At 37.7% G+C, this 27,482-nt stretch overlaps 1 protein-coding gene across 2 annotated transcripts in view; it reads left to right on the plus strand.

Moving 5' to 3' along the window:
• The window catches only part of EFHC2 (EF-hand domain containing 2), a 255,364-nt gene that overhangs the window by 82,803 nt on the left and 145,079 nt on the right, over positions 1-27,482 (plus strand). For both annotated transcript variants that reach the window (XM_066356706.1, XM_066356705.1), the window contains exon 4: positions 21,738-21,961. In XM_066356706.1, coding sequence (XP_066212803.1) covers positions 21,738-21,961 — 224 coding nt within the window. The remainder of the gene's footprint in view (positions 1-21,737; positions 21,962-27,482) is intronic.

The raw sequence follows: 27,482 nt of genomic DNA on the forward strand, positions 1-27,482 counted from the left end.
CACTGTGCCACCACAGGTCAGGCAGGAATATATATATTTAAAACAATATTACACCAAGCTAAAAATGTCAGAGGTTAATCCCAGTAGTTTTACCTCCAATTATCCAACAGAAAAATTGTTTGTCAAATATTACCAAGTCCAAACAAACCTGTACTAAAGACAGGATAATGATTAGAAATGTGCTGTGAGGCCCTGGCCGGTTGGCTCAGTGGTAGAGCGTCGGCCTGGCGTGCAGGAGTCCCAGGTTCAATTCCCGGCCAGGGCACACAGGAGAGGCTCCCATCTGCTTCTCCACCCTTCCCCCTCTCCTTCCTCTTTGTCTCTCTCTTCCCCTCCCGCAGCCGAGGCTCCATTGGAGCAAAAGATGGCCCGGGCACTGGGGATGGCTCCTTGGCCTCTGCCCCAAGCGCTAGAATGGCTCTGGTTGCGACAGAGTGAAGCCCCGGATGGGCAGAGCATCGCCCCCTGGTGGGCGTGCCGGGTGAATCCCAGTCGGGCGCATGCGGGAGTCTGTCTGACTGCCTCCCGGTTTCCAGCTTCAGAAAAATACAAAAAAAAAAAAAAAAAAAGAAAAAAAAAAAAAGAAATGTGCTGTGATATTCTGGCAAGGTCTATATACCAGTTCTCAGTTGACAGTGATCATCAGAACCTCTTTGCTTATCCCAAGAATTTCTGATTCTGTAGGCCTGAGGTCTAGAACTGGTTTCCATTTGGTTCTTGGTATATCCTTGGTTAAGAACACTGATCTCCACTAGTGAATTGTTTCTTCCCCTCAACAGGGTAGGATTTCCTATATATAATTTATACTTTTAAGATAATCTACCTTAATCAAGCAAATGTAACCACAAAATAGAAGTCAGTAATTCATATGTCTTCATGTTGGACATATACCATATTTAAGTGCTGCATTTTATAAAGTGGAGGAGAGATGGTGGTAAAGTTGCCAAATGAAATACAAGATGCCCAGTTAGATTTGTTATCAGATAAACAGTGAAGTTTTTAGTGTAACTATGTCCCAAATATTGCATGGGACATACTTATACTAAAAAAATATTCATTGTTTCTATGGAATTCAGATTTAAGTAGGCATCCTATATTTTGATTTGCTAAATCTGGCAACCCCTGGACCTTGGGGAGGAATTGTCGCTGAATGGAGTAGAGTTGAAATTAAGAGTGAAAATAAGTCATTGATCTGTGAAGATAGGTGCTTTGTGCATGGTGGCTGCTCAATGAATATTTGTTAAAGAAAGGAAGGAAGAAATTGAGGGATGGGAGAAGGCAAAAAGGGGAGGAAAAGTGTTACACAGTTCCCCTAGTACAATGCAGGCATCCATAAATGGTACCTGATTTTTTGTGAGATCAGAGGAGGAAACACTAGTATCCACTAGAGAAGAAGACATTTGACTGATACCTCAAGAATTTCTCCAGATAAAGATGGATGAGAAGGCACAATGGTAAAAAGGAACAGCATGAAATAAAGAGGTAGGAAAGTGGTGGGTTGGCCATGGCGGGTTGGCTCAGTGGTAGAGCGTCGGCCTGGCGTGCGGGGGACCCGGGTTCGATTCCTGGCCAGGGCACATAGGAGAAGCGCCCATTTGCTTCTCTACCCCCCCTCCTTCCTCTCTGTCTCTCTCTTCCCCTCCCGCAGCCAAGGCTCCATTGGAGCAAAGATGGCCTGAGCGCTGGGGATGGCTCCTTGGCCTCTGCCCCAGGCGCTAGAGTGGCTCTGATCGCGGCAGAGCGACGCCCCAGAGGGGCAGAGCATCGCCCCCTGGTGGGCAGAGCTTCGCCCCTGGTGGGCGTGCCGGGTGGATCCCGGTCGGGCGCATGCGGGCGTCTGTCTGACTGTCTCTCCCCGTTTCCAGCTTCAGAAAAATACAAAAAAAAAAAAAAGAAAAAGAAAGTGGTGGGTTAAGGAGTTGGGAGGTGTTTGAAGGCAGATCATAGACTAGGTAAGGAAAACTAAGCAAGAAGGCAGTAATGGAAAGAACATTAGAGCACCTAACTTGCTATAATTTGGGGCTCATTCAATGGCTGGGAGGGAATGCATACAACATATTATTTCTTATAATGACCAGAGATGTGGAATTTAAAATATTTTTCTTCTTTTGCTACCAGACAAGCATTAGATTATCTATACATATAAAAAAGTTATTTTTTATGAAACTGAAACTGCAAAGATGACACTGTAAGGATAAAAATAGAATAGTCATTTTAGTGAAGGAATAATAGTGAACACAAGAGGAGGAAAAATATTCTATCATGTCTGATCACATTGAAGGGTCTTAGTATTTTTTTGGTGCTCCTTATTTTATTTATTTATTTTTAAATTGAGTTTATTGTGCTGACATTGGTTAACAAAATCATATAAGTTTCAAGTGTACAATTCAAGAAAACATCATCTACATAATGCATTGTGCACCCATCAGCAAAAGCAAAGTCTCTTTCTGTTTCCATTTATCCCCCCTTTGTTCTCTTCACCTTATCCCTCCTCCTTTCCCCTCTGGCTGTCACCATACTATATTGTCTGTGTTTTTGTGTTATATATATATATATTTTTTTTTTTTTCTTTTGCTTAATCCCTTCACATTTTTTTTCAGTCAGATCCCAAAACTCTTTCACCTCTGACAACTAGCTCTCAGTCTGTTTTATGTATCTATGCTTCTGTTTTCTTTTCAACTTACTGTATTCACATGGTTTCAAGTGTTCCACTCAGTATAACACCCCCTACAAATCACATCATGACCCTTATACCCCTTGTAAAGTCTCTTTTCACCCCATTCCCCCCCACTCTCCCTTTCTCCTCTTTCCCCTTCTCCTCCCTCCACCTCCCCCCCTTTCCTTCTGGCTATTGCTACCCTGGGTGTGTTATGTATATATAATTTAGCTAATCCCTTCACCTTCTTTGATCCCATTCCTTTTTCCTTCTTCCCTCTGACAGCTGTCCATCTGTTCCCTATGATTTTGTCTCTGTTTGTATTTTGTTCCACAGTTTATTGTATTGATTAGATTCCACATATAAGTGAGATCATATGGTATTTGTCTTTCTCTGGCTTATTTCACTTAAAGTAATATTCTCCATGTTTATCCATGCTGTCACAAAAGGTAAGATTTCCTTATTTTTTACGGCTAAGTAGTACTTTTCTGTGTAAATGTACCACAACCTTTTTATCCACTCATCTACTAATGGTCACTTGGGTTGCTTCCAAATCTTGGCTATTGTAAATAATGCTCTAATGAACATAGGGGTGCATATATTCTTTCAAACTAGTGTTTTGGGTTTCTTTGGATATATTCCCAGAAGTAGAATCACTGGGTCCAAAGGCAGTCCCATTTTTAATATTTTGAGGAAACTCCATACTGTTTTCCACAGTGACTGCACCATTCTGCATTCCCACAAACTGCACAGGGGTTTCCTTTTGTCCACATCCTTGCCAGCACTTATATGTTGATTTCTTGATGATAGTGTGAGGTGATATCTCATTGTGGTTTTAACATACATCTCTCTGATGATTAATGATATTGAGCATCGTTTCATATGTCTGTTGGCCATCAGTATATCTTCTTTGGAGAAATGTCTATTCAGATCCTCTGCCTAATTTTTAATTGCATTTTTCTACTGGTGTTGAGTTGTATAAGTTCTTTATATATTTTGGATATTAACTCCTTATCAGATGTATCATTGGCAAATATGATCTCCCATTCAGTGGATTTCCTTTTTATTTTGTTGATGTTTTCTTTTTCTGTATAAAAGCTTTTTAGTTTGATGTAGTCCCATTTTATTTATTTTTTCTTTGTTCCCCCTGCCTGAGGAGCTATATAGGCAAAAATACTGCTATGAGAAATATCTGAGATTTGCTGTTTCCTTCTAGGATTTTTATGGTTTTATGACTTAATTTTTTTTTTTTTTTTTTGGTATTTTTCTGAAGTTGGAAATGGGGAGGCAGCCAGACAGACTCCCGCATGCACCCGACCGGGATCCACCTGGCACACCCATCTGGGGCATTGCTCTTTTGCGACCAGAACCATTCTAGTACCTGAGGCAGAGGCCATGGAACCATCCTTGGCGCCCGGGCCAACTTTGCTCCTATGGAGCCTTGGCTGCGGGAGGGGAAGAGAGAGACAGAGAGGAAGGAAAAGGGAGGGGTGGAGAAGCAAATGGGCGCTTCTCCTGTGTGCCCTGGCTGGGAATCGAACCTGGGACTCCTACATACCAGGCCGACGCTCTACCACTGAGCCAACCGGCCAGGGCCTTATGACTTAAATTTAAGTCCTTAATCTATTTTAAGTTTATTCTTGTGTATGGCGTAAGTTAGTAGTCTAGTTTCATTTTTTTTTTGCATGTTTCTGTCTAATTTTCCCAACACTATTTATCAACTAGACTGTCTTTACCCCATTGTATGTTCTTGCCTTCTTTGTCAAATAATAATTGACCATAGAGACATGGCTTTATTTCTGGACTCTCTATTATGTTTCATTAATCTATATATCTGTTTTATGCCAGTAGCATGCTGTTTTGATTACTATGGCCATGTAGTATAGTTTGTTATCAGTTAGTATGGTACCTCCAACTTTGTTCTTCTTTCTTAAGGTTGTTAAGGGTACTTGAAGTCTTTTGTGGTTCCTTAGAATTTTTTGAAATATTTACTCTAGATCTGTGAGATATGCCATTTGTATTTTAAGAGAAATTGCATTGAATCTATAGAATGCTTTGGGTAATATGGACATTTTAATGATGTTAAATCTTCCTATCCATGAATACAGTATATGCTTCCACTTATTTGTATCTTCCTCAATTAATTTCTTTAGTATACAATAATTTTCTGAGTACAGGTCTTTTAACCTCCTTGGTTAAAGTTATTCCTAGGCATCTTATTATTTTTTTCTGCTGCAATAATAAATGGAATTGTTTTCTTAATTTCTTTTTCTGATAGTTTATTGTTGGTATCTAAAAATGCCACTGATTTATGAATAGTAATGTTGTATCCTGATACTTTACTGAATTCATTTATCAGTTTTAGTAGTTTTTTGGTGGAGTCTTTAGGGTTTTCTATAAACAGTATCATGTCATCTGTGAATGATGACAGTTTTAATTCCTTCTTTCCAGTTTGGATATTTTTTTTCTTCTTGTCTGATTGCTGCAGCTGAGATTTCCAGTAACTATGTTATAGAAGAGTGGTGAGAGCAGACATTGTCTTGTTTTTGTTCTGAAGGGAAACACTTTTAGTTTTTGTCCATTAAACATGATGTTGACTGTGAATTTGTTATCTGGCCTTTATTGAGTTGAGGTTTGATCTCTCTAGTCCCACATTGCTGAGAGTTTTTATTCTAAATGGATGCTGGATTTTATCAAATGTTTCTTCTTCATCTATTTGACATGATCATGTGATTTTTATCCCTTATTTTTTGTGTGTGATGTATCAAGTTTATTGATTTGCTAATATTGTATCATCCTTGCATCTCTAGAATAAATCCCACTTAATCATGTTGTATGATCTTTTTAATGTATTGCTAGTTTGGTTTGCTAATATTTTTTGAGGATTTTAGTGTCTGTTTATCAAGGATATTGGTCTATAATTTTTTTTATTGTACAATTTTTATCTGGTTTGGGAATTAGGATAGTGCATGCCTTGTAAAATGAGCTTGGTGATTTTCCCCTTCACTTGAATTTTTTTTTTTTTAATAGTTCCAGAAAGATAGATATTCTTTGAATGTTTCGTAAAATTCTCCTCTGAAACCATATGGTCCAGGACTTTTGTTGAATGGGAGTTTTTTGATTACTGCTTAAATGTCATTCATTGTAATCTGTTTATTCAGAATTTCTGATTCTTCCTGATTCAGTTTTGGAAGATTTTATGTTTCTAAGAATTTATCCATTTCATCTGATTTTTTGGCACATAGTTCGTAATATTGTCTTACATATAATCCTTTGTATTTCTGTGATGTCAGTTATTCTCCTCTTTCATTTCTGATTTTATTTATTTTGGTCTTTTTTTTTCTTGGTGAGTCTGACTAAAGGTTTGTCAATCTTTTCAAAGAATGAGCTCTTGATTTTATTGAACTTTTGTATCATTTATTTGTTTTCTGTTTATTTCCACTCTTATCTAGTATTTTCCTCTACTTACTCTGGGCTTTATTTGTTGTTCATTTTGTAGTTCTTCCAGATCTAGTGTTAGATTGTTTATTTGCTATTTTTCTTGTTTCTTGAGATAGGCCTGTAATGCTATGAATTTTTCTATCAGGACTACTTTTGCTGTTTCTTATAGATTTGGGGTTGTTCTGTGTTCATTTTTGTCTTCAGGTAACTTTTGATTCCTTCCCTGTTCTTATTAACCCATTCATTGTTTAATAACTTGTTATTTAGCCTCCATGTATGTATTTGAGTGTTTTTGAGGTTTTTTTAATAATTGTAATTGTTTTCTAGTTTAATACCATTGTGGTCAGAGAAGATGCTTGATATGATTTCAATTCTCTTGAGTTTATTAAGGCTTATCTTAAGTCCTAGCATGTGGTCTACCTTAGAGATTGTTCCATGTGGACTTGAAAAGAATGCATATTCTGCTGCTTTAGGATGAAATGTTCTGTAAATATCAATTAAGTCCATCCAGTCTAGTGTGTCCTTTAAGGTTGCTGTTGCCTGACCAGTGGTGGCACAGTGGGTAGAACATTGACTTGGGAAGCTGAGGTCCTAGGTTCAAAACCTTAAGGTTGCTAGCTTGAGTATGGGATCATCTGGCTTGAGCATAGGCTCACCAGTTTGAGTGTGGGATCATCAACATGATTGTAATGTTGCTGGCTTGAAGCCCAAGGTCACTGGCTTGTACTGACTTGGCTTCTACCTCCTAGTCAAGGCACACATGAGAAGCGATGAACAGCAAAAGTGATGCAACTTCATCTCCCTTCCTCTCTGTCTCTCAAAAAAATTGCTGAAATCTATCCATTGATGTCAGTGACGTGTTAAAAAGCCCTGACTATGATTGCATTGCTGTCGATCTCTCTCTTAATGTCCATCAAGATTTTCTTATATTTAGTTCCTCCTATATTGAGTGCATATATGTTTATAAGGGTTATATACTCTTGTTAGATTGATCCCTTTAGTATTAAGTAGTAATATTTTTTGTCTCTTATTAGGGCCTTTGCTTTGAAGTTTTATTTTGTTTGATATAATATTGTTAGTGCAGATTTTTATTTTTTATTAAGAGGTGGGGAGGCAGAGAGACAGATTCCCACATGCCCCGACTGGGATCCACATGGAAAGACCCCTATGGGGCAATGCTCTGCCCATCTGGGGCCGTTGCCTAAAAACCAAGCTATTATAGTGCCTGAGGCTAGACCATGGTGCCATCCTCAGCACCTGGGGCCAACTTGAATGAGCCATGGCTGTGGAGGGTGGGAGAAAGAGAGAGAAGGAGAGTGGGGAGGGGTGGAGAAGCAGATGATCGCTTCTCCTGTGTGCCTTCACTGGGAATCAAACCCGGGACTTCCACATGCCAGGTCAACACTCTACCACTGACCCAACTGGCCAGGGCTTTTTTTTTTATTCTGCTTTCATGGAATATTTTTGTCTATTCTTTCACTTTCAGTCTTTGTGTATCTTTTGTTCTTAGGTGGGTCTTTCTTAGATAGCATATATGGGGTCATGTTTTCTTACTGGTTCAGTTACCCTATGTCTTTTGATTGGAACATTTAATTCATGTACTTTTAAAGTTATTATTAATAGGTACTTATTGATTTTATTCTTTATACTTATATTTTTCTTTTTTTCTATTTCTTTTCTTCTTTCTTTTTCCTAAAACAGAACCTTTAACATTTCTTGCAATACTGGTTTGGTGGTAATGAACTCCTTTACCTTTTTGTTGTTGTTGTTTGGGAAGCTCTTTATTTTGCCTTCAATTTTAAATGATAGCCTTGCTGGATAGAGTAATCTTGGTTGGAGGTCCTTGCTTTTCATCACCTTGACTATTTCACACCAATCTCTTCTGGCCTGAAGTGTTTCTGTTGAGAAATCGGCTGATAGCCTTATGGTGGCTTCCTTGTAGGTAACTGTCTTTCTCTTGCAGCTTAAGATTGTCTCTTTGTCATTAACCTTTGGCATTTTAATTATGATGTGTCTTGGTGTGGGCCTCTTTGGGTTCATCTTGTTTGGCACTGTCGGCACTTCCTGGACTTCGTGTCATTTCCTTCACCAAGTTAGGGTGAAGCCATTATTTCTTCAGATAAATTTTTGTTTTCTTGCTTGTTCTCTTCTCCTTCTGGTACCTCTATGATGTTATGCTTGATCTTGTCCCAGAGATCCCTTAGACTTTCCTCATTTTTTAAAAAATGTAGAAGGTATAATATTGAGTGGACTCTTAAAATCATGTCAATTCCATAAATTAAAAACTAAAATTAAATAAATCTTTTTTTTTTTTTTTTTTGCCCTGGCTGGATAGCTTGGTTGGTTAAAGCATCATCCCGAAGTTCCAAGGTTGTGGGTTCAATCCTTGGTCAGGGCACATACAGGATTAGATCAATGTTTCTGTTTCTCTCTCTTTCTTCCTTCCTCTCTTGCTAAAATCAATCAATAAAATTTTTTTAAATCTTTTCTTTTTCTTGTCCTACTTGGGTGCTTACCATAATCTTGTCCACTAAATCGCTGATTTAATCCTCTGCCTCATCTCACCTGCTGTTTATTCCTTCTAATGTATTCTTTTTTTTTTCCTTGTATTTTTCTGAAGTGAGAAGTGGGGAGGCAGAGAGACAGACTCCTGCATGCACCTGACTGGGATCCACCTGACAAACCCACCAGAGGGTGATGCTCTGCCCATCTGGGGCATTGCTCCAGTTGCAACCAAAGCCATTCTAGTGCCTCAAGAAAAGACCATGGAGCCATCCTCAGCACCTGGGCCAACTTTGCTCCAATGGAGCCTTGGTTGCAGGAGGGGAAGAGAGAGATAGAGAGAAATAGACAGAAATAGATAGAAAGGAGAGGGGGTTGGATTGAGAAGCAGATGGGCATTTCTCCAGTGTGCCCTGGCCAGGAATCAAGCCCGGGACCTCCACACACCAGGCTGATGCTTTACCACTGAGCAAACTGGCCAGGGCCCTTCTAATGTATTTTTTATTTCAGATATTATATTATTAATTTCTGACTGGTTATTTTTTATGGTTTCTATTTATTTTTTAATGCTTACTTGCTCTTTAAGTTCTTACTGAGGTCATGCATTCTTTTCCTAAGGTCCTTGAGCACCCTTATAACCACTGTTATAAATTCTGCATCTAGTATTTTGGTTGCTTCCATTTAATATAATTCTTTTTCTCGCTATTTCCTCTTGTTCTTTCAAATGGGGCATATTTTTTGTTTCCCCATTTTATCAGCTTTTTTTGTATCTGACTCTGTGTATTAGGTAGATCTGTTATGACTTCCAAGATTGTTTTGAGGACTTTGTGATGTACATGCCTTTTGGTTCTCAGTGGCACAATCTTCTTAATCACTGGAAGTATGTGCTCCAGAAATGTTTCTTGTGTGGGTTATGTACTTCCTGCCATTGTAGTTGAGTGTTCAATGTTGTTGGCTTGTTAATGGATGGAGTTAACCCTCAGGCTGGCTTACTATAAGGGTAGGCCTCATTCACTATGTATGAGTTGCTATTCAGGGGCTTCTCATTGAGGTGGAGTTGCTTCCAGCAGGGTCTATTGCCTGTCAGAGTACCCCTTTGGTCATGCCATTTGTGTAGCTAGTTGTGTTGAGTTCTGGTAAGGTTTGAAGTCTATCACTGGTGGTGTTGGTTCTAGGCCCACTTGGACAGGGTTTTGGTGTAGGTCAGTATCAGACATTGTAACTAACCTTGGGCTACCTTTCTGGAGCTACACACTAGTCACTAATTGTGGCTGTATCTACTAGAACTGGGTGTGCATGGGAGAGGCCAAGCTGTATACAAAAGTTATATAGCTCTGAGCTTGGGGCAGATCAGTAAAATGTCCATGGGTCTCTGAGGTCAGAGAGTACCTAGCGTCTACTTCACCACCCCCTGAGGTTGCCTGGAATTCCTCCATAGTTTTTAAAGAAAGATTGTAGAATGCTCCATGCTGGCCACACCCCAGTGTCCCTACTACATGGCATAAGATCAGTAGGATGGGAGGACAGAGATAGTGGTTCCCCTACTTAGGGACAGTGTGGTCAAGTACTTGAAGGGGAGAATATAGCCCCTACTCCAGAGCCTTAACACTCAGTGTCTGCTAGAGTCTCCAGCTCTAGTTCCTCAAGGAGGATCACACCACAGGTTCAGTTTGGGTACAGCCAGATGTCATTATTACAGGAACATGCTCAGCAGGGCTGGGCTACTAGGACTTAGAAAAACAGATCAAGACAGTCTTCCATTTGGGATGGTGCCAGCAGAGCCTGTGGGAGAGGAATGAGCCCTTCTTCTTCTCTTAACTGCACAGCTGCACCCATTCCAGCCCCAGACCAGAGCTTCTGAGGGAGACATGCTATGCAGGTCCCAAGTATGAGCAACATTTGAAGGGTCTTAGTATTGTAGTTTTAGGATCTAAACTTTGTAGACATGATGACAAGTGGCAATTCCCATTAGACATTTATTCCCTAAGAAATACTGTACCTTCCTAGATTCTTATGTACCCTAAAACTACAATGTTACTAAAATGAACTCAACATACTTTTGGAAGGTAAATTCCTAAAAAACTAAATTTAGTGGTATGAGCAAAGATCTAAAGCAAATCCTAACTGAATGAAATGAAAATGCTTTAAACATAAAGATATCTATCATTGTTTTGATCTAAACCACAGGGAAATGTTAGAAAGTTAAAGCTTGTAGAGTATAATCAGATAGCAGGGCCTTTAAAATTTGAAGAGGGATATAAAATATCAAGATAAGGAAGAGCTTAAAAGCACACATCTGATACCTGGACATCTGCCCAACTTGCTTTTATGTGACAAGGTAAACATCTAAAGATTTAAAGGGCAAATACAGTGCTTTTGCTGTTGTTTTTCCATTTTGTAACATTATTTTTATTGTTTTTTTTTTTGAGAGGGTGAAACAAGAAGGGAGAGGGTTGAGAAGCATCAATTCATAGTTATATCAGTTTAGTTTTTCATTGATTGTTGCTCATACGTGCCTTGACTAGGGGGCTCAAGCTGAGCCAGTGACCCCTTGCTCAAGTCAGAAACCTTGGGCTTCAAGTCAGTGACCTTTGGGCTGAAGCCAGTGACCTAGGGATCATGTTGATGATCCTGCGCTCAAGCCACTGACCCTGCACGCAAGCTGGTAAGCCTGCCCTCAAGTTGGCAACCTCAGGGTTTCAAACCTGGGTCCTCAGTGTCCTAGGTTGATGCTTTATCTATTGCACCACTGCCGGTCAGGCTGCATTATTTTTATTGCGTACCCTGATGATCTTGAGTGTTTTTCAATGGGTACTAAAGACATGGCATTCTGCCATTTCTTTGATATTGCAGAACAAATTCCTGCTGGAGAAGTGTCTGTCATTTATCATGGAAGAGTATAAACACACAAATTACCAATAAATAGAAATTTCCATGCCCAAAGGACACAGTTGAGAAATCCTATGAATATATTATTGAAGGCTCTCATACGCAACTATACATTTCAAGTGGTCCACATTAGTTTTTTGATTAACATGGAATTGTGATTTCTTGGACTTTGGATTTTTTGTTATTAAAATTTTCCTATTTAGTGTTAGGCCTGCTTTCTCTTTGCAACCAATGGATGGTCAAGACTCTTTTTTTGTTACCGCAAAGAAATTCTGAGAGCTATCTAGTGAGAGAAGTGTGGGAGCTAAGATACGAAAGAGTATGGTGGTCTGGGATATGCAAGCTGCTAAGGGAAGAGCATCTTCATCAACTCTCCTTTCCATGGTGGCTGGCACTTCTCCCTGTTTCTATCCTACTTTGCCTATAATACTCCCTCCCCTCCTTTACTTAAATTGTGTCTGAAGTGCAGTGAGATACAGTTCAGTGTAAATTGTGGAAAGTAATGGTAATTACTTTGAGTTTGAAAACCCAAGTTCAGGATCTTTTTCTGCCATTTATTAGGGTATGACCTTGGACATGTCGCTTAAATACTCTGAGCTTTGGTTTTCTTATCCATCAACTGAATATTTATATTTCATGTATTATCTTCCTCATGGGATTATTGAAGATTAAGTGAGAAAATGTATATGAAAGCATATCCTAGGGCTATAATGATTATGAAAATAATGATTATTTGAAAGCTCAGTGGGTGGGCTATTCTTCCTACCTAGAAAAATATAAGATTCCTATTCAAAATCTTATACTAAACAGAAATCAGCACTAACTTGTTTATTTGAATTTTTATAATAAAGTACAAATACAGGATAGATAGAATTTCTGAAGAAGCTCCTGTCTACTGAATAAACCTTAATTATGTTTTTAAGAATAGTCACAGTATAAGTATTTTTAAAGAGATATAATCATTCCTGAAAGTACCTGAAATGCCCATGCTTTTATAGATGTGTAAGTATGCAATTTGTTTTAAATGTCTAATTCTGAATGATTAAATAATTTGCATGCTGTTTTCAGTGGCATGAATTAAAGGTTAATTGAAGTGTAATTTTTTGCTGTAAAATTATATTATCTTTTATGTAGTACATTTAAAAATACTCTAGGCCAGTTCTAATTTTATAGTTTTATTATTTTAATTTAATGTACCAAGTAATTAAAAATTGCTACAAAGAAAAGAAGATGAAAATGATTTTAGTATATTTCTTTTCAACAGAGTGAAAAGGTGATTAGTAGAATAATGGAACACAGCTCAACACAGTTCCTAGCACAGAAAGATAGTCATTAAATGTTCCCTCATGAATTGTAATGAATACTTAATAAGTATTTCGGACTTTGGGAAAAGGTGCCATTCTTAGTGCTATATAATGGGGTAAGAGGGTTCAGGATGCAGTGTGTAGATGGTATTTTATTGAGTTGTATACTTTAAAATTGTATGGTTTGGGGAACCATGTTATCCCAATAAATTAAAAACAAATTTCAAAAAAATATGAACAAGATCAATTGACATCTTTATACCAAAACACTTATATAAGAGGTCACACAAGCCAATTTTTCTTGAGCCATTGGTCCCTCAGTTTGCTCTGCTTGTCTTTTATCTTTACTCTTATAGTAGATTCTCAGGCCTAAATTAATCAAAGATGTTAAGAGATAATTCTCCAAGGATATTTTGCATTTCTGTAGATCTTGCTCAAACAGAGGTACTGATTGCTCTTTGTTCTGGACTATCTCTTCAAGGATGTTTATATAGCATATAACCTTGGAAGATAAAGATAGTTTCTCCCTCTGAAGCAAATTACAGGTTTGCCTATAGCTTTGGAAAATAGAGGTGATGTCTCCTTCCAGAACAAAGAGCAGACCTGCTTACTGTCCTTTTTAATAAAAGTAATGTCTCCCTCTGAGACAAAAGACAGAGATACTTTTTGACCATTATAAAAGATTTGGGTTCCATAAGCTCACGGTTCTCCTGTAATGTAACCCAGTATGTGTGCAGGAGTTACCTGTACCTTGTTGTATCACCTGTGGGAATTGAGGCTCAGGAAACTGGTGCAAAAATGCTGATATTTTGGCTACTAGTATTGCTGTTAGTAATAAACTGCCCTTTATTTCTAACCAAAGCATCTTGTGTTTTCTGCCAGCATCTATGAATCTGTGTCAGGCTAATTTGTTAGCTTGCAAGTAGGATAAAATCTCAAACTGTAAACATTTCTTGACCACAGGTTTCCTCAGTGTTTGTGTAAATTGGCTGGTATGATGTGGTCTTGTTAGTACACTCATTCAGGAAGGGAATCTGTTTAACTCTAGAGGTTAACCGCCATTTTAGGTATACTTGGGGATCCGGGGTCCATATTCTCAAGAAAAGTGAATGGGCATTATAGGGTTGAAATTAAAAGATGGCATGAGATCCAGAACCTTTGGCCCAGATTTGCTAAAACTGTGAAACCTCTGATAATGTTCACTTTGTGGGTTTGGTGGGGTGGAGGGGGAAAGAGGCTCTAGAAGAAGAAGCTGAGAGAAGAAAGTGATAGAGGAAAGAAGATTTCACAAAACTTCAAAGCAGCATAAAGTTATTCATGCTTATAGGAGCTGTAAATCATGGTGTTGGCACCTACCATATTGCAGCTTATTAGCTAATTTTTTTGAACCAAGAGTATGCATTTTTGTAAGCATTCTGCTTTGGGTCTTATTGCTTTGGGTTTTTAAAAGACGACAGAATAATTTATTCAACACATGTTTTTAAATACCTACCTACTTTGTTCAAAACATTGTGCTAAGTGTTGACAACACTACAGTGAATAAGTATACAGAACAATAGTAATAGCAGCAGCTAACTTCCACTAAATTCTTATTATAAGCCAATGCTAAGGGCTTTATGTATCTTGTACTCAATTCTGGCAACAACGGCAGGAAGTATGAGATGATTTGTATAGCAGTCTTCCAGTTAAGAAAACTGAGGCTTAAAGAGGTTCACTAACTTGCTCAAGGTTATGTAGTTACAGAGTAACAAGAGCTGAGAAATTGTTGTTTTTTTTTTAATTTTGTTTTTCAATTACATTTATATTCAAAGTTATTTTGTATTAGTTTAGGGTGTATAGTGGTTAAGCAATCATATATATATATATATATATATATATATATATATATTTTTTTTTTTTTTTTTTTTTTTTTTGCATTTTTCTGAAGCTGGAAACAGGGAGAGACAGTCAGACAGACTCCCGCATGCGCCCGACCGGGATCCACCCGGCACGCCCACCATGGGGCGACGCTCTGCCCACCAGGGGGCGATGCTTTGCCCATCCTGGGCGTCGCCATGTTGCAACCAGAGCCACTCTAGCGCCTGAGGCATAGGCCACAGAGCCATCCCCAGCACCCGGGCCATCTTTGCTCCAATGGAGCCTTGGCTGCAGGAGGGGAAGAGAGAGACAGAGAGGAAGGCACCGCGGAGGGGTGGAGAAGCAAATGGGCGCTTCTCCTGTGTACCCTGGCCGGGAAACGAACCCGGGTCCTCCGCACGCTAGGCCGACGCTCTACCGCTGAGCCAACCGGCCAGGGCAGCAATCATATATTTTAAAAAGTGATCCCCTCAATATTTCAAGTACCCACCTGGTACCATACATAGTTATTACAATATTATTGACAATATCCCCTATGCTATACTTTTTACATCCCCATGACTGTTTTGTGACTAACAATGTGTACTTATTAATCACTTCACCTTTTTTCACCCAGCCTCTGATCCTCAGCCCCTCAGGCAATAATCAGTTTGTTTTTTGTATCTATGAGTCTGTTTCTATTTCGTTTTTTTATTTTGTTCTTTAGATTCCACATATAAGTGAAATCATATAGTATATCCCTTTCTCTGTGTGACTTATTTCACTGAGCATAATACATATTCTTCGAGGTCTTTTACAAATGGTAAGATTTCATTATAATTTTATGTCCAAGTAATATTTCATTGTATATATATATGTACCACCATATTTTTATCCAATTGCTTATTTATTTTTTATTTTTTATGACAGAGACAGAGAGAGACAGAGAGAGGGGCAGATAGAGACAGACAGACAGAAAGGGAGAGATGTGAAGCATCAACTCTGTTGTGGCTCCTTAGTTGTTCAGTGACTGCTTTCTCGTATGTGCCTTGACCAGGGGGCTACAGCAGAGCAAGTGACCCCTTGCTGAAGCCAACAACTTTGGGCTCATGCCAGCGACCTTGGGCTTCAAACCAGCAACCTTTGGGCCCAAGCCAGTGACCATGGGGTCATATTTATGGTCCCACACTCAAGTCAGTGACCCCGTGCTCAAGTTGGCAACCACGGGGTTTTGAACCTGGGTCCTCTGCATCCCAGTCTGATGCTCTATCTACTGCACCACCGCCTGGTCAGGCCAGTTGTTTATTAATGGGCACTTGAGTTGCTCACATACTTTGGCTATTGTAAATAACGCTGCAGTGAATGTAAGGGTGCATATATTCTTTCTAGTTAGTGTTTTGGGTTGCTTCAGATATATACAAAGAAGTGGAATTGTTGGGTCATAGGGCAGTTTCTTTTTTAATTTGGTAAGGAACTTCCATACTGTTGTTCATAGTGGCGGCACCAGTCTGCATTCCTATCAATAGTGCATGAGGGTTCCATTTCTTTCAAATTCTCGCCAACACTTGTTTGTTGATTTCTTGATGATGGCCATTCAGACAGGTATGAGGTGATATCTCATTGTGGTTTAATTTGCATTTCTCTGATGATTAGTGACATTGAGCATCTTTTCATATGTCTATTAGCCATCTGTGTGTCCTCATTGGAGAAATGTCTATTCAGGTTCTCTGCCTATTTTTTAATTGGATTATTTGTTTTTTGAGTGTTGATTATATGTGTTCTTCATAAGTTTTGGATACTAACCCCTTATCAGATATATCATTGGCTAACATCCTCTTCAATTTAGTAGCTCATCTTTTTGTTTTGTTGATGGTTTCCTTAGATTGATGTAGTCCCATTTGTTTATTTATTCATTTTTTTTGTTTGTTTCTGTTGCCTAGGAAGTATGTCAGAAAAATATTGTTGAGAGAAATGTCAGAGATTTTACTGCCAGTGTTTTCTTCTAGGAGTTTTATGGTTTCGCATCTTACATTTAATAGTCTTTAATCTATTTTGAGTTTATTCTTGTATATGGTGTAAAAAGATGGTCTGGTTTCATTTTATGCAAATATCTGTCCAATTTTCACAGCTCCACTTATTGAATGGACTGTCTCTACCCGATTGTATGTTCTTGCCTCCTTTGTCATGTATTAATTGACCATACAGACATGATTTATTTCTGGGCACTCTCTTCTTGTTCCACTAAGCTATGTGTTTGTTTTTATTCCAGTATCATACTGTTTTGAATACTACATACTTGTAGTATAGTTTGATATCAGGTAGCATGATACCTCCTACTTTATTTTTCTTTCTGAAGATTGCTATGGCTATTGGGGGTCTTTTGGGTTTCCATATAAATTTTAGAATTATTTTTTCCAGTTCTGTGAAAAAATGCCATTGGTATTTTACTAGGAATTGCATTGAATGTGTAGATTGCTTTGGGTAATATGGACATTTTAATGATGTCAGTTCTTCCTATCCATGATCAATCTCTTCAGTTTCTTTTTAAGATTTTCTTTTTTTACTTTAGAAAAAGGAAAGAGGGAGAAAGTCAGAGAGGAGCATGAAGCACCAACTTGTAGTAGTTGCATCTCGTATGTGCCTTGACTGGCAAGCCTGGTGTTTTGAGCGGGCAAACTCAGCATTCCAGGTCAATGCTTTATCCACTGTGCCACCACAGGTCAGGCTCTTTCGTTCATTTCTTATAATTTTACAAGTATAAATCTTTTACATCCTTGGTTAAATTTATTCCTAGGTATTTAATTTATTTTTTGATGCTATTGTAAATGGGGTCATTTTCTTAGCTTTTCTTTCTAATAGTTCATTATTGCTGTATAAAAATGCAACCAATTTCTGAATATTTATTTTGTATACTGCTACTTTATTGAATTTATTTATTAGTTTTAGTAGTTTTCCTTTTTTTTTGGTGGAGTCTTTAGGGTTCTCTCTACATAATATCTGTCAGCTCTAAACAATAACAGTTTTACTTCTTTATTTCCAATGTGGGTGCATTTTATTTCTTCTTCTTATCTGATTGCTATAGCTAGGACTTTCCAGTACTATGTTGAATAAGTGGTGAAAGCAGCCATCCCTGTTGTGTTCCCAATCTTAAGGGAAAAACTTACAGTTTTTACCCATTATGTATGATGTTGGTTGTGGTTTTGTCATATATGGCGTCTGTTATGTTGAGGTATATTCCTGTATCACTAAGAGTTTTTATCACAAATGGGTGCTGGATTTTATCAAATGCTTTTTCTGCATCTATTGATATGATCATGTGATGATTTTTGTCCTTTATCTGTTTATGTGGTGTATCACATTTAATGATATCAGATATTGTACCAACCTTGCATCCCCAGAATAATTTCTACTTGATCATGGTGCATGATCTTTATAATATATTGCTGGATCCAGTTTGCTAATATTTTGTTAAAGTTTTCTGCATCTTTGTTCACCAGGGATATTGGCCTATAATTTTGTTTCTTTGTGGTGTCTTTTATCTAATTTTGGAATCAGGATAATGCTAGTTTTATAAAATGAGCTTGGGAGTGTTCCCTCCTCTTAAATTTATTTATTTATTTAGGAATAGTTTGAGGAAAATCAGTGTTAGTTCTTCCTTAAGTATTTGATAAGATTTACCGGTAAGCCATCCAGTCTTTGAGACTTTTGTTCATTGAGAGTTTTTTAATCACTGGTTGGATTTGAGATGTTTTTAATTAATGATTGGATTTCTTTGGTTGAGATTGGTCTGTTCAGATTTTGTTTCTTCATGATTCAGTCTTGGGAAATTTTATGTTTCTAGGAATTTATTCATTTTGTACAGATTTTCCAATTTGTTGGCATATATTGCTCAGAGTATTTTCTTCAATCTTTGAATTTCTATGGTGCTATTGTAACTTCTCCTTTTTGGAGAGAGAGACAGGGACAGACAGGAAGGGAGAAAGGGAGAGAGATGAGAAGCATCAACAACTTGTGGTTGCAGCATCTTAGTTGTTCATTGATTGCTTTCTCATATGTACCTTGACCAGGGGGCTGTAGCTGAGCCAGTGACCCTTTGCTCAAGTCTGTGACCTTGGGCTCAAGCCAGCGACCTTGGGCTTCAAGACAGTGACCATGAGGTCATGTCTATGATCCCATGCTCAAGCTGGCAACCCCACATGCAAGCTAAGTAAGCTCATGCTCAAGCCAGAGACCTCAGAGCTTCGAACTTGGGTCTTCAGCGTCTTAGGCCAACACTCTGTCCATTGTGCCACCATCTGGTCAGTCACTTCTCTCTTTTTTTTTTTTACTCTATTTATTTGAGTCCTTTCATTCTTTTTCTTGATGAGTTTGGTTAAAGGTTTATCAATCTTGTTTATCTTTTGAAAGAACCAACTCTTTGTTTAATTGATCTTTTGTATTTTTTAAAGACTTTATTTTATTTCTGCTTAGATCTTTATTATTTTCTTCTACTCAGTTTGAGCTGTATCTCTTGTTCTTTTTCTGGTTCCTTTAAGTGTCAGGTTAGATTGTTTATTTGGAAATTTTCTTTCTTAAGTAGGCTTATATTGCTCTGAATTTCTCTCTGAGGACTGCTTTCGCTGTGTCCCATAGATTTTGGTTTGTTTTGTTTTCATTTTCATTTGTCTAAAGGTATCTTTTGATTTCTTCCTTGATCTCATTACCTTATTCATTTTTTAGTAACATTGTGTTTAACTTTTATGTGTTTGTGTGATTTACAATGTTTTTTCTTGTAATTGATTTCCAGTTTCACACCATTATGATCAGAGAAGATGCTTGATATGATATCAGTCTTTTTAAATTTCTTGAGTCTTGTTTTGTGGCCAAACATGTGGTCTGTCCTGGAAAATGTTTCATGTGCCCTTAAAAAGGTGTATATTCTGTTGCTTTGGGGTGAAATGCTCTGAAAATATCAATTAAATTGTTCTGGATTAATATATCATTTAAAGCCACTGTTTGCTTGTTAAGTTTTGGTCTGGAAGATCTCTCCATTGATGTCAATGGGGTGTTCAAGTCCCTACTATGACTATTACTGTCCGTTTCTCTGTTATATTGATCAAAATTTGCTTTATAAATTTAGATACTCCTATGTTGGGTGGATAAATATTGACAAAAGTTATTATATCCCCATATTGGATTGATCCTTTTACTATTACATAGTATCCTTCTTTACCCCTTACTATAGCCTTTGTTTTAAAGTCTATTTTCTCTGATATAAGTATTGCTATAAGAGCTGGGAAATTTGGAATTTATGCAGGATTATTCTAAAGTAGTTATTTTTGTACCCTACTGCCTCAGGGAATACAGAACCTGTCCTCAGTTTGCTTATAGTAAGTACTAGAGCAAGTACCAACTAAGTAATTAAAATAGTGTGATTGGACCTAACATAGAGGAAAGCACAGGAAGCTGTGGTACAGATGGGTAGGTCTAATTCTCGTTGAGCCTGTGGGTGGGGTTAGGGGCATCTTTAAAAAATACTGGGATATAAAACTGAGACTCATGGGCACAGATAAAAGTGAAGTGGTGACTGACCTGTGGTGGCTCAGTGGATAAAGTGTTGATCTGGAATGCTGAGGTTGCCAGTTTGAAACCCTGGGCAAGGCACATATAGGAGTTGATGCTTTCTTCACCCCCCTTCTCTCTCTCTCTCTCTCTCTCTCTCTCTCTCTCTCCCTCCCTCCCTCCCTCTCTCTCTCTCCCTCTCTCTCCCCCCTCTCTAAAAATGAATTTTAAAAAAGTAAAAAGTCAAGTGGTTATCAGGGGGAGGTGGGGAGGGGGAAGGAGTATAGAGGAACACATATACAATGACGGAAAATGATTTGATTTTAGATGATGGGCACACAACACAATTAACAGTTCAAATACTATAGAAATGTCCACCTGATATCGATGTACTGGTATTGATCAGTGTCACCTCATTAAATTTAATTTCTAAATAAAAAAATGTTTGGTAGAATTCAACAATAAAAAAATTTTAAAAATACTTGAAATTGTTTTGCAGATTTAATGTGAAGTACTAATATTGAATATTTTAAAAAATATATAGAAGGGGTATCATTTTTATGAAATATCACAATTTCTTAAGTTTTTCTAAAAAGGATGAAAGAGAAGCATCATTAAATGACACCTTGCAACTTGAAACAGAAAACCGGAATTTGGTTGTACATCAAAACCAAACACATTTTAGTATTTCAATATATGCACTTAATCCAGTTTATTTAATTTAATCCTAAAGGCAGAACATCCTACCACAAAACCTGTCTATTTATAGTACCAAATGCTTAATCAGAGAAGCAAAGAAATCTTTTCCATAAAAGTTTTTAGATGCCGCCAGATCTGTCCTGGCATTAATCACAACTGCTGGTATCACACTGACCTCAGTGGCTTCTTCAGCCTTGAGCAGCAGGGCACACATAGGTGCAGGCCCTCAAGTGGTGAGAATATAGACCCTACACCCAGCATGGGAGCCCACACATTGTAACTCAGTTCAAGTGGATTTCTTCCAGTAACTGCTGTTTGATGTGGCCAGTATTCACACTATCAAAGTTGTTATCTCTTCCTTTCTCTGCAGTGTCATATCACAGACCTCCCACATCCTCCTCCGTTCATAGCTTAGAACACAATACCTGAAGGGACACCCAGAAGCTTGGAATGAAAAGGCATTATCACGAGCCATCACCATGGTGAATTCTTAGTGCCTTTTTTAGTGTGCTTACATTGGGTGCTAGCAGGTGAAAGTGACCATGCTTGTTCTGGAAAAAGGCATGATGGTAGTGTCTGGGGCATTAGATCACTCTCTTCCCTCCCATCCTAGTTTTTATGGTTTATTAAATTACTTTCCTTAGACATCTCTAATAACATGTAAAACTGGCCAGATAACTCTGGACCTCAGAAGTCTCAGCTCTTTCTGGCTTTCTCAGAGTTTGAACATACTAATGCTGCCTCCAAGAGCCGGCCCTTTGCCCAGATCATTGTTGTGGGAAAGTATTCGGGGCTGTTACTGAAATATCTTGTGACCTCTTCCTTGTTAGCTGCAGGATGAAACAATTGTATTTTACTTCATGCCACAGGGACTTCTATCCGGCGTCATCGGATTCCTCTTCCACCTCCTGATTATGATCAGTTTTATACTATGTATCATTTCAATATAAACATAGACGTTGTCTTCTATGGCCGGACATTCAAGATTTATGACTGTGATGCATTCACTAAAAATTTTTTGAAAAAAATCGGAATAAAATTAAACCCCCCAATACAGTGTCCAGTGGATCCTTACATGAAGACACGGAAAGAGGTAAGAAGTTGATATGTCCATGAATTTTTGTCTTTAGTATGAGAATCCTTTCACAGAATCAGTAGAAAGTATTGGTACTTCTGATGCAGATGTCAAAGAACTTTTGGGGCTACAGTTGTTGTTGTCCTCTTCTCCTTTGGTCTCAAGGGAAGGCTGAGTGCTGGCCTCAGAACAAGAAAGTCTCACTCACTGCCCCTACCCACACTTCTCTCTATGGAGATCCTCACTTCTAGGCACTAGGATTCTTAAGTGAACCACCCACATGGAACAATTTCTAAAAGCCCACAGTTGGCTTTGTGATCACTGAGAGTGAGACTACACATACTTGGTTTGTCTTTTCCCATTTTAGTTGTCTAACTCTGGGAAAATCTTTGCTTTTGTACTACTGATTTACTGAACCAAGCCTTGGGTACACTTTTTCTTCCCCTTATGGTGGCATCAGATAAAGAGATATTCTGGAAGAGTGTGGAGGGCCATGATTCCGATATACTCCCATTATGAAAGGAAAATCTGACCCCTTTTAGTGTAGGGGGGAAAGAGTAAGTGTTAGTAGTATCATTGTTTTCTTTTTAAAGGTTTTTTTTTAATGTTCTGATGTTTCAAATTTTATGTGTTATAAAAGAATCTGAACACCCAGAAGGGCAAGTGTCATGTGGAAGGTCATATAATGAGCCAGTCTTGCTGGAACTTGAACTCAAATTTCTTGCTTCTTACCCTGATTTCACTATTATCATTTGTTTTCCTTTTTATTGAAGTATGATTTTACGCAGTAAAATTCAGAGAAATTAAGTATACAGTTGGATAAGTCTTAAAAAATACATAACACCCATGTTATCCACACCAAAATCAAGATATAGAATATCTCCATTTCCCAAAAAAGTAGTTCCCTCATGCCTTTTTCCAGGCAATCCCTCTCCTCACCTAGGGTTAACCACTGTTTTCATTTTTATCCCTATAGATTAGTTTAATCTCATTTTATTGTTTCTAAAACTTGTTATTCATTTTCTTGCAGAAAGTTAATATAAAATTTAGAATGAAATTCTCCTTTGATTCTGCTTTATATCTGGTTAAAAACTGCATGTAGCCTGACCAGGTGGTGGTGCAGTGGACAGAGCACTGCACTGAGCCAGGTTTGAAATCCTGAGGTTGCCAGTTTGAGCGCGGGCTCATCTGGTTTGAGCAAGGCTCACCAGTTTGAGCCCAAGGTCGCTGGCTTGAGAAAGGAGCCACTCACTCTGCTGTAGCCCCTCCCCCCTTTCTCCCTGGTAAAGGCACATATGAGAAAGCAATCAATGAACAAGGTGCCACAACGAAGAATTGATGCTTCTCATTTCTCTCCCTTCAGGTCTGTCTGTTCCTATCTGCCCCTCTCCCTGTCTCTCTCTGTCTCTCTCTCAGTCTCTGTCATTAAAAAAAACAAGAAAAAAAAGCTGCATGTAGAATCATTCATATATTCCTGCCTTCTACCCCTGGAAGGATTATTTTTTAATGTTGGAGACATACAGCCTTCCTGAGAAATAGTGTATATAGTGTTGATCCTGAAGTATCTATGGTGAATTTCTTGTGGCATTATACCTGTATGTATTGGCATGCAAGGAAATTTATGGTTTGGGCTCATTTTTATTTTTTCTAAATGCATTAGATGAAAAAGAGTCTAGACAAATACAAAGTCTTTAGAGCTGGCAGAAAAAAAAAATAAAATAAATATATCCATATGAATTAACACCCTTTGCATACGGCTACATTCATTATCTAACAGTTGGTATTATATGATAATAATTGTGGGTGATGATGCATTATAGGAAATGCATAGAGCACTGTGCAATTTTATACATTTATAAAGAAAAGAATCTTTTGTACTAGGAATTGAGAACAAATACCAAAAACATCCAAGAGATATTTTAAGTAATTTCCTTTCAGGTTGGGAGAATCATTTTAGCATTTATTCCCTCAGGGAGAAAGCTCTTCAATAAACATAGAAATCTGTGGAAAATTAGGAGTTTAATAAGAGGCTTGTATATTGACTTTAATGCTTTTGCTTCTCCAGTGTTTGCTGTATTGAATGTAAAGTTAAAATTAAACAATTTAACTTAAACTGAAAAGAGTCACAAAGGTATGTAATCAATAATACATTTTGTAGAGGCCTTATAATGCTGAAGAAACACTTTCCAATCAATGACAGTAGAGGTCCTATAATCTCACTTAAATATCAAGGATAACACTGAAGAGCTTCTGGAAGACCCTCGAGTTTCCCTCCTTTCTTGGGGTAAGTCTGCAACTAGACTGCCCTGGACAGGTACAAAATGTTGAGAATTTACATATCAGACTATATAAATCAATGTAGAACTACATCTCCCTTGCCAATGAGGACTTTCTTTTAAAACAGTCCTATTTGAATACGTCAACTAAAATGCGACAGTTTTGTTCCAAGACAGGGCTGGGAACGGGAAAATGGAAAAAATGGAGAAGAGTTGCACCAGGAAGACTGCAGAACTAGTGGTTCCTAGGTTGGGCTACAGAGCCCAGGCAGTGCTTCTGCGCCAATAGGGAAGTTCTCCATTTGCTCTGCTTCTGTTTCCATGGCCTTTCAGATCCTCAATTTCTAAAGCTTTTGAGTAAAATAAAACTGAATATAAGTCTTCCCTTTTACATTCACAAAAATCTTTGGATGAATAAGAAGGATATGCAGAAATGAATTTTCCTTAAAAAGACAATTTTATTTTGATGAGATATAATTAACATAATTGTACAGATCTTCAACATGCAGATACAAGTTTTGAAAAATATATACTATTTAGTAACTAACATGAAAATATTTAGAATATTTTCATCACCTCAGAAAGTTCCCTTGTTCCCCTTTCTGGTCAATCCCCTACCAAAGGGCAATTGCTATTCTGATTTCTGTCATTCTACATTTATTTTATCTTTTCTTAAACAAGAATTTGAAGTCTCTGAGAAAAATTAGTTTTTAAAAACACTACAGAAATATATCTAAGTGTATTAAAATAATGTTTAACAAAAAAGCTTTCTAATACATGATTGCGTTTTTTTAAAATAAATTTTTATTAATTTTAATGGGGTGACATCAATACATCAGGATACATATATTCGAAGAAAACATGTCTAGGTTATCTTGTCATTCAATTATGTTGCATACTCATCACCCAAAGTCAGATTGTCCTCTGTCACCTTCTATCTAGTTTTCTTTGTGTCCCTCCCCTCCCCCTTCCCCTCTCTCTCCTTCCCTCCCCCCCCCCCCACCCCTGTAATCACCACACTCTTGTCCATGTCTCTTAGTCTCATTTTTATGTCCCACCAATGTATGGAATCATGTAGTTCTTGTTTTTTTCTGATTTACTTATTTTACTCTGTATAATGTCATCAAGATCCCACCATTTTGTTGTAAATGATCCGATGTCATCATTTCTTATGGCTAAGTAGTATTCCATAGTGTATATGTGCCACATCTTCTTTATCCAGTCTTCTATTGAAGGGCTTTTTGGTTCTTTCCATGTCTTGGCCACTGTGAACAATGCTGCAATGAACATGGGGCTACATGTGTCTTTATATATCAATGTTTCTGAGTTTTTGGGGTATATACTCAGTAGAGGGATTGCTGGGTCATAAGGTAGTTCTATATTCAGTTTTTTGAGGAACCACCATACTTTCTTCCATAACGGTTATACTACTTTACATTCCCAACAGTGAATGAGGGTTCCTTTTTCTCCACAGCCTCTCCACCATTTGCTATTACCTGTCTTGTTGATAATAGCTAATCTAACAGATGTGAGGTGGTATCTCATTGTAGTTTTGATTTGCATTTCTCTAATAACTAATAAAGATGAGCATGTTTTCATATATCTGTTGGCCATTTGTATTTCTTCCTGGGAGAAGTGTCTGTTTATGTCCTCTTCCCATTTTTTTATTGGATTGTTTGTTTGTTGTTGAGTTTTATGAGTTCTTTGTATATTTTGGATATTAGGCCCTTATCTGAGCTGTTGTTTGAAAATATCATTTCCCATTTAGTTGGCTGTCTGTTTATTTTGTTGTCAGTTTCTCTTGCTGAGCAAAAACTTCTTAGTCTGATGTAGTCCCATTCATTTATCTTTGCCTTCACTTCTCTTGCCTTTGGAGTCAAATTCATAAAATGCTCTTTAAAACCCAGGTCCAGCCTGACCTGTGGTGGCACAGTGGATAAAGCGTCGACCTGGAAATGCTGAGGTTGCCGGTTCAAAACCCTGGGCTTGCCTGGTCAAGGCACATATGGGAGTTGATGCTTCCAGCTCCTCCCCCCTGTCTCTCTCTCCTCTCTCTCTCTGTCTCTCTCTCTCCCTCTCTCTCTCCTCTCTAAAATGAATAAATAAAATAAAAATAAATTAAAAAAAAAACCCAGGTTCATGAGTTTAGTACCTATGTCTTCTTCTATGTACTTTATTGTTTCAGGTCCTATATTTATGTCTTTGATCCATTTTGAATTAATTTTAGTACAAGGGGACAAGCTGTAGTCGAGTTTCATTCTCTTGCATGTGGCTTTCCAGTTTTCCCAGCACCATTTGTTGAAGAGGCTTTCTTTTCTCCATTGTGTGTTGTTGGCCCCTTTATCGAAAATTATTTGACCATATAATATGTGGTTTTATTTCTGGACTTTCTATTCTGTTCCATTGGTCTCTGTCTACCTTTCTGCCAATACCATGCTGTTTTGATTGTCATGGCCCTATAATAGAGTTTGAAGTCAGGTATTGTAATGCCCCCAGCTTCATTCTTTTTCCTTAGGATTGCTTTGGCTATTTGGGGTTTTTTATAGTTCCATATAAATCTGATGATTTTTTATTCTATTTCTTTAAAAAATGTCATCAGAATTTTGATGGGTATTGCATTAAATTTATAAATTGCTTTGAATAATATGGCCATTTTGATTATATTTATTCTTCCTATCCAAGAACAAGGAATATTTTTCGGTCTCATTGTATCTTTTTCGATTTCCCTTAACAATGCTTTGTAGTTTTCTTTATATAGGTCCTTTACATTCTTTGTTATGTTTATTCCTAGGTATTTTATTTTTTTTGTTGCAATCGTGAAGGGGATTATTTTTTTGAGTTCGTTTTCTAGTATTTCATTGTTGGCATATAGAAAGGCTATGGACTTTTGTATATTAATTTTGTATCCTGCAACCTTACTGTATTGGTTTATTGTTTCTAGTAATCTTTTTGTGGAGTCTTTGGGGTTTTCGATGTATAGGATCATATTATCTGCAAAAAGTGATACTTTTACTTCTTCTTTTCCAATATGGATGCCTTTTATTTTTTCTCTTGTCTGATTGCTCTGGCCAGAACTTCTAGCACCAAGTTAAATAAGAGTGGAGAGAGTGGACAACCCTGTCCTGATTTAAGGGGGAAAGTCCTCAGTTTTATGCCATTTAATATGATGTTGGCTGATGGTTTATCATATATGGCCTTTATCATGTTGAGATATTTTCCCTCTATACCCATTTTGTTGAGTGTCTTAAACATAAAGTTGTGTT

The sequence above is a fragment of the Saccopteryx leptura genome, chromosome X, assembly GCF_036850995.1.
Source record: "Saccopteryx leptura isolate mSacLep1 chromosome X, mSacLep1_pri_phased_curated, whole genome shotgun sequence".
Classification (NCBI taxonomy): Eukaryota; Metazoa; Chordata; class Mammalia; order Chiroptera; family Emballonuridae; genus Saccopteryx; species Saccopteryx leptura.